Source organism: Sinocyclocheilus grahami, unplaced genomic scaffold (assembly GCF_001515645.1).
Source record: "Sinocyclocheilus grahami isolate Dianchi unplaced genomic scaffold, SAMN03320097.WGS_v1.1 scaffold1307.1, whole genome shotgun sequence".
In the NCBI taxonomy this organism is placed as follows: domain Eukaryota; kingdom Metazoa; phylum Chordata; class Actinopteri; order Cypriniformes; family Cyprinidae; genus Sinocyclocheilus; species Sinocyclocheilus grahami.
Window position 1 is genome coordinate 95,780 of NW_015506486.1, and position 8,495 is coordinate 104,274.

Genomic DNA, 8,495 nt, shown 5'->3' on the forward strand with positions numbered 1-8,495 from the left:
TAGACATTTGTGACAGAAAAATGCATTAAAAAAAATCAATGGAGTTTGGATGGCACCCAGTCGCTGTTTGTGATATAACGCCCTAAATAAACTTTCACAGGAACCTCTATTTTGTTCATATCAACTTCAAATTTGGAACATAATTTAGACAGAAGGCTTCCGTTTTATAGCAAATTTAGAGTAAAACCTGTTATGTAAAATATTAATTTGATATAAAGTAAAATATAATAATATATTATAATATAATATATATAATAAATCTGATTATATTACCTAAAATGTATAATGTAATGGATTACGTTACTAACTACAATTTTTGTCATGTAACTGGGAATCAGTAACAGATTACAGTTTGTAAGTAATCTACCCAGCTCTGATGATTTTATGAACTGATTCACTGAACTGATTCATCATCCAAATAAACTGAATCATTAAATGGGATTTGACTTCACAGCACTATTTTAGAGTACATTTACTCTCTATTCAAATATCTCTAAAAGGGAAACAAAAGACAAACAAGACAAAAATACTGAGGAAAAAATAACAGAAATGTTGGTAGTGTTTTAGTTTCAGCGCTGGTCTACATAGTCTGTCATTTTTCCTTTAACCCAATACCAGAGAATGTGCTCTCCAGTTGATCTTGTGCTCAAATAGCAGTAACAGAGAGCTGTGTGTGTGTGTGTGTGTGTGTGTGTGTTCTGCTCTCATAATGAATGAGACACATCAGTGTCATCCGAACGCATTGCCAGAGGCCTGAAATCACATTCGCAGTATCTCCAGACGTTACTCCAACAATTATCACCCTCGTCACCAGATACCCGTCAGCTGCATCTCCTGCCAAAAAGCTGAAACCGAGAATTGTGGTTAAAAAGAAGACGAAAAGCGCCTGTATAATCCCACGCAAAACTCCCTTATACATCCTCTCCAACGAAACTCTATACCTGTACAGATTCAATCTTTCCTTTATTAAAAGAGTCATTTGACCATAAATAAACATTCTGTCATCATTTACTCACCCTCATGTTTTTCCAAACCTGTCTGACTTTTATTCTGTGCAAAAACAAATGATGAAGCTTCTGCTTGACATGCAGTACAGTGACGGGGGATGCTGGATCTGTTTCTGCTTCACTAAATACATAAGTAAATGAATGAATATGATGGTTTGGAATAATATATTTTTAGTTTAAGTTCTATTTATATATTTAAGAGTGTATTAATGTGTTTTAATTTTTAGGGTGTTTGTTGCAGTGTTGTTTTAGTATTATTTATATACTATTATAGTTTTTATTAATACTTTCAATTAGCTTTTCTTCTGTTTTCATTTTCATTTACTTAAATTTTTAGTAATCTTGTTTTGTGCTTTTTTCATTTTTATTCACTTTTTTTTATTACAATTTAGGTTTAATTTGAAAGAAAATATGGTTAGGAATTATGTTTTTTTTTATTTGTATTTTTGTTTTTAATATTGCCTTGCTGTGTTTTACATTTTAGATTGTTTGTGGGTTGCAGTGTTATTTTACGATTATTTTATACTATTATAATTTTTATTAATCTTTTGAATGAGCTTTTTGTTAAGTTTTCAGTTAAATTTTTTGTAATTTTATTGTGTGCTTTTGTAATTTTTATTCACCTTTTAAATATTACAGTTTAAGTTTAATTTGAAAGAAATTTTTGAAATAATAAATGTTTATTATTTTTTTTTATTTAAATTTTTTTTTATTACTGCGTTTTACTGTGGGTTACATTTTGTTTTATTTACAGTATATACTACTATCAATATTTTGAATTATCTTTTATTTTTTTCTTTTGTCATTTTTATTATTATTTTTTTAAATAGTTAAAAAAAATTGTTCTAAAAATTTTTTTGTTTGTTCAGGTTTTTTTTTTTCCAGTTTTTACAAAATTTAGTAACAAAATTAAACTTTATTCATTTAGTTGGCAAGGCAACATTTCTCATTTTCATTAATTTAATGTTCATATTTGCATTTTTTTTTTAAGTTTTAGTTTCAACCATAATAACCCTAGTTGGCAAAGAAAAGAAAAGAATAAAACAATAAATAAATAGATAAACAACATGAGTAAATGATGACTGTTGATTTATATGGCATTGGCAGTCATTGAGGTCCTCCTGCTGGTCAGGTTTGTAACTGCGCGTGTGTGTGTGTGTGTGTGTGTGTGTTTGATCTGTCAGGATCTGGAGTGTAACGTGTCTCTGGTTGATGACAACAGGCAGGAGTGGGTCTTCACGCTCTACGACTTCGACAACAGCGGAAGAGTCACAAAGGAGGTAAATACTGACATTTATTATACAGGCTTCATTCAGAGACAGACACCTGACATTCATTCCCTTCAGTGAAATGCATGAGAATGTGTTCATGTTGTGTGTGTGTGTGTGTGTGTGTTTTAGGACATGTCCAGTTTGATGCACACTGTCTATGACGTGGTGGACGCCTCTGTCAATCACTCGTGTAACGGCAAACGAAAGACCCTTCGAGTGAAGCTGACGGTCACTCCTGAACCCAGAGCTCGCAGGAGAGACACGACACACACCGGGAACGGTGCTCATCTCTCTATCAGACACACACACACATGCACGCACACACATAACACAGACACACACACACACACACACACACACACACGCATGCACACACACACACACACACACACACACACATAACACAGACACACACACACACACACACACCCACACACACGCACACACACACACACACACACACACACACACACGCATGCACACACACACACACACACACACACACACATAACACAGACACACACACACACACACACACACACCCACATGCACGCATGCACACACACACACACACACACACACACACATAACACAGACACACACACCAAAAAAACTCATTCTGAATGATTTATAAGCCTTTTAAATTACGGGGACACTCAAAATGTCCTCATAAATCACCATCTCGTTGTAATACCTATGTCATACCCATGTTATTATACAAATTTGTGTCCTCATAAACCACATAAACACGCACACACACACGCATCACATAACACACACACACCACACATAACACACAGACACACACATAACACACACACACACACATTATACACACATAAGACAGACACAGACCATACATACACACCATACATACACACATTATAAACACATAACACACACACACACATTATACACACATAACAGACACACACACACACACACACACACACACACACACAAGAACAGTGTTCACAAGCAATGATGGGTGACATGTCAAAATATTATATTCTGAGTACAAGTAACGGTATAGATCATGATATGTTATTTACGTCAGTGATTTCAGCTGGAAATATCATTTAAAAAGTTACTATTTTAAATAACCAAGCCATTATTAATTAAATACTTCACAAATTAAAGGTGATTCATCTGACTTGATTATTTTGCCTTTTAATTTGGACCTTGATGGACAAAAAATTATGAAGCACTAACAGTTAAAAGACCCAAAACAATCAAACTAATATTATAAAACAAGTGCACACTTTAATCAGTATCATTGATATATTATTGTAGTTTTTGTTAATATTTTGAATCAAATTTAAATTTTTTCTGTTTTCACTTTAATTTTATTTGAAGTTTTAGTACTTTTGTGTTTTTGTCATTTTTATTAGTTTTTTTTAAATATAGTCTAAAAAAGTGTTTTTGTTAATATTTTGAATCGATTTTTTTTCTGTTTTCACTTTAATTTTAGTTGAAGTTTTTTTGTTGTGTTTTTGTCCTTTTTTAAATATAGTCTAAAAAGTTTTTTTTTCAGTTAATGTTTATTTTAGTTGATTCTTTGTGTGGTTTTAGTTTTAGTTATAATTTATGGGTTTACACAAATAAATATATTTCTAATATATAAAACATTAAATAATATTTTTTTAAATATTGTATACTGTGTTTTGCATTTTAGATATTTTATGGTTGCTGTGTTATTTTAGTATTATTTTATACTATTATAGTTTTTATTAATATTTTTTATTAGCTTTTATTTTTTCAGTTTTCATTTCGATTTTAGTTTAACTTTTAGTGTTTTAGCATTTAAATTTTTTGATAAGTAATATGCATTGCTAAGAACTTCATTTGGACAACTTTAAAGATGATTTTCTCAATATTTAGGTTTTTTTGCTCTCTCAGATTCCAGATTTTCAAATAGTTGTATCAAATATTATCCTATCCTAACAAACCATACATCAATGAAAAGCTTATTTATTTAGCCTTCAGATGATGCATAAATCTCAATTTCTAAAAATGGACCTTTATGACTGGTTTTGTGCTCCAGAGTCACATTTCTGATTGAATAAGACACTGTTGTAAAAGCAGCCTTAAAAAACGGAACTCTACTTGGTTTTGTGCCTAATTTCTGAACTTTCTTCGCTCCTGCTTCAGACAATCGCTTGAGTCGCATCGAGTCGGTTCACGCAGAGGACACACACATCAGGTGAGCCGCTGGCGCTTGTGTGTCGTGTGAATCAGCGTTTGTGTGCCGTATGTCCACATGTGACATGATGTGTGTTTCTCACAGAGGTCAGAACCAGTACTGTGTGGACGAGAACACAGAGAGACGAAACCATTACCTGGATCTGGCGGGAATAGAGAACTACAGCTCCAGATTTGACAGTAAGACTCTGCTGAACGTGTGTAATATCACAGAAACACAGTCCTTAACACTGACGTTTCCAGTCATTACAGCAAACAATTGACAGAAACGTGTGCTGTTTGAATGATTCGAAATTAAAGGGAGAATCTCAGGGTCAGATTTCACACAAAAATACTTCACAAACACTGAAGGGTGATTCTCACAAAACCCATCAAGAAATGTCATATTTCACAGCACAAAATGAAAACAAATAAGAACTATTTTGCATGAAAATAAGCAATATTAGGACCTTAAGGCATTAATATCTTTTTTTTTACATTTTCATACATTAAGCTCACCCCCTCCAATTTCTCATAAAAATGTCATGATTGAGATGCAAAAGAAAAAATAAGACTATTTTAATTGTAAAGTTTTTACTCATCATGGTAGTACTTGTGCTGCTTTTAATTTATGCAGATTTTTAAAATTGTGTTTTATTAATTTTCCCGAAAACAGGATTTTCTTTATCCAAAGTATTATTTTTTTAAATTTTCTTTTATAAAATATAATTGCTTAATTTTTTGTTCATTTTTCTGATGTTTTTCTTAATTTTGATTGTTGTTCTGACCCTTTATAAAATATAGTTCCTTAATTTTTGTTCATTGTGCCGACCCTTTATAAAATATTATTCTGACCTTTTATAATATATAATTCCTTAACTTGTGTTCATTTTGCTAACCCTTTATAAATATATTTTCTTTAACTTTGGCCATTGTTCTGACCCTTTATAATATATAATCCCTTAATTTTTGGCCATTTTTCCTACCTTTTAAAAAATATTAATTGTTGTTCTGACCCTTTATAAAATATGATTGCTTAATTTTTGTTCATGTTGCCAGCCTTTTGTAAAATTTGATTACTGTGCTGACTGTTTATATTATAACTCCTTCATTTATTTTTTCATTTTGCCAGCCTATATTTAAAGTATATTTCCCTTAATTTTAATAATTGTGCTGACGCTTTATAAAATATATTTTCCGTAATTTTGATAATTATTCTGACCCTTTATAAAATATAATTCCTTGATTTTTGTAACCTTTTATAAAATATATAATATATTCTCTTTAATTTGCTCCTTCATCAAGATACCTCTCCTCCTGCGGCTCAGCAAGAGCAGCCGTCACGGTCTTCACACGATCAGAGCCGTTCTCGTTCCCACGAGCCCGAGACTCACGCCCATCAGCGGCGGTCTCAGGTCCTCTCTCACCCCTGCGCGGCCCCGGATCCCCGCGTGCGCGCCGGGCCCCAGTCCATCAGATCCCCCAGGAGCACCTCCAAAGGCGGCCAGTCTGCGGCCAAAACCAGCAAGTGCCACGGCTTCTATCCGGCGGATGTGTACCATCTCGCCCAGCAGAGCCAGCCTCAGCCCTCGACGGGTCTCCAGCACAGCCACAGCAAGAGATCGAGAGCCAGAGCCAGAGAACAGGCGCTGTCGCCCTCCAAACACACCCAACCACAGCAGCCCTCGCCCGTCAGCGAACTGCTGCCTGTGGTCCAGCGACACGAACACCATCATCATCACGAACACCATCATCATCACCACTACCACCAGACGTGATGGTACAGACGAACTCATAGAGCAGTGGATGTGAGCTCACTTCAGGCTGGACTGAGCCCGTCAGATAGAGCTGCACGATTAATAGGGCTGTGACGATAAATCGGTTGATGGATCGATTCCGAGGTTTTCCGAATGTATCGCGACTCTCTCTGGGAATCGATTCTGAGCTTAGTTCTTAACAGCAGATGGCGCTCTAGGCTAGTTTTTAACCACACAATCAAATGCTCACGAAGAAGAGCGTTCGTCAGGGCTGCGAGGATAAATTGATGCAGAATCGATTTGTGGATCGATTCTACGATTTTCCAAATGCATCGCGATTCTCTCTGGAATCAATTCTGAGCTTAGTTTTTAACAGCAGATGGCGCTCTACTCTAGTTTTTATCCACACACTCACGAAGAGCATTGAGTCATGTAACTTCACCTCGGCTCAGAATGCTTTTATGAAGCCAGATTAATGTAAACACAGCCCACTATGAACACCCGTGTAATGATTATTTTAGGTTCAAGTGTGTGTAAGGATTTGGAAGCAAGCAGAGTACGGCTGTTTCTAAAGCATGCAGCGCCATCTGCTGTTCAAAACTAAGCTCAGAATGGATTCGAGAGAGAATCGCGATGCATTCGGATAATCCCAGAATCGATACACGAATCGATTTATCGTCGCACTCCTAACGATTAATCGTTAAAAGATCGCGATCGTGATTCAAACACTCACGCAATCTCACTTCTAAATGACAACGATAAATCTTTGAAAACGTCATACCGGAACATTCAAATCTGCATTCGCACTGCTGCTGACACAGAGAGTATGCATGTCTTTTTAACCACAAATTATTATTTCTGTCTTGAAGTCACTCATATTATCACAGAAATACTGGGATGAAAGTTTATAGCTCGGATATAAACATTGATGTCTATGGTTGCGATCAAAATAGAGCAAATCAACTTTTGAAAGTAACTGGCGCTTTAAATAACATTTGTGTCAATTGCATTGTTTCTCCACTAGGTGGCAACAAGTGACTGTTAAAAAATGGATTTGTCATTGAATCATTCATTCAAGAGATTTGTTCAAAAACACTGATTCATCCAGTAATGAAACAAGTGAAGTATTTATGAGTGAGTCATTGAATCATTCATTCAAACCAATTTTGTGTTCCAATGAACATACCAAAGTGTTCATGAAATATAAATATATATATATATATATATATATATATATATATATATATATTTATTAATATTCATGCAAATTAATTAAACTCTTTTACTCTTTTAACATTTGTGTCAATTGCATTGTTTCTCCACTAGGTGGCAACAAGTGACTGTTAAAAAATGGATTTGTCATTGAATCATTCATTCAAGAGATTTGTTCAAAAACACTGATTCATCCAGTAATGAAACAAGTGAAGTATTTATGAGTGAGTCATTGAATCATTCATTCAAACCAATTTTGTGTTCCAATGAACATACCAAAGTGTTCATGAAATATAAATATATATATATATATATATATATATATATATACATTTTTAATAATTCATGCAAATTAATTAAACACTTTTAAATAGACTGCAGCCATTAATATTTTGTCACAGCCTCTAGTAAATTACACATTATTTTAAGTTCAGAATTGTGGGAGAATGGTGATCTGCATTTGAGACAAAAAAATAAAAAATAAAAAATCTAATAAAAAAAAAACAAGTTATTCTCAGTTTATCCAGAATCGTGCAGCTCTACCGTCAGCAGGTTTGTAATGGTCATTCCTGTTCTGCAGTATGAATGTTCAGCGAGTATTTCTATAAAAGCATACATCAGATCCTCAGAAATCTGCTCTGCTCAAACTCAGGCACTTATTAAGTTTATTAACTATATTGTGATCATTTACACAATGAACAGAATGAAAATAGAGCTAAAGTTAGTCATTGCTGACAGTTTACATGAAGACATCAACCCTAACCCTAACCCATCTTTTGAAATTTTGATTATGCTTATACAGATTTGTGCAATATACACAGACACACTCTCACACACACACACACTCTCTCACACACACACACACACACACACACACACACACACACACACACACACACACATGCAGTCAAAGGTTTGGAATAATTAAGATTTTTTTATGTTTTTGAAAGAAGTCTCTTCTCCTCACCAAGGCTGCATTTATTTGATCAAAAATACAGTAAAACCAGTAATATTGTGAAATATTATTAGCATTTAAAATAGCTATGTTCTATTGTGATATATTGTAA

General features: G+C 34.1%; 1 protein-coding gene across 1 annotated transcript; it reads left to right on the forward strand.

The window, feature by feature from the left end:
• Positions 1 to 713: 713 nt before the first annotated feature.
• On the forward strand, positions 714 to 6,243 carry LOC107569052 (protein naked cuticle homolog 2-like). Its single transcript, XM_016255056.1, has 6 exons — positions 714 to 888; positions 2,115 to 2,287; positions 2,408 to 2,558; positions 4,430 to 4,481; positions 4,566 to 4,660; positions 5,765 to 6,243. Exons 1-6 carry the CDS (start codon positions 714 to 716, stop codon positions 6,235 to 6,237), a joined length of 1,119 nt encoding a protein of 372 aa, XP_016110542.1. The 3' UTR covers positions 6,238 to 6,243.
• Positions 6,244 to 8,495: the final 2,252 nt, after the last annotated feature.

Excerpts from the sequence above, each read along its gene's own strand:
- LOC107569052 (XM_016255056.1), top strand. The coding sequence starts at position 714 with ATGAGACACATCAGTGTCATCCGAACGCATTGCCAGAGGCCTGAAATC. Across the intron at positions 2,559-4,429 it reads CACGACACACACCGGGAACG|ACAATCGCTTGAGTCGCATC; the intron begins GTGCTCATCTCT and ends CTCCTGCTTCAG. Across the intron at positions 4,661-5,764 it reads CTACAGCTCCAGATTTGACA|ATACCTCTCCTCCTGCGGCT; the intron begins GTAAGACTCTGC and ends TCCTTCATCAAG.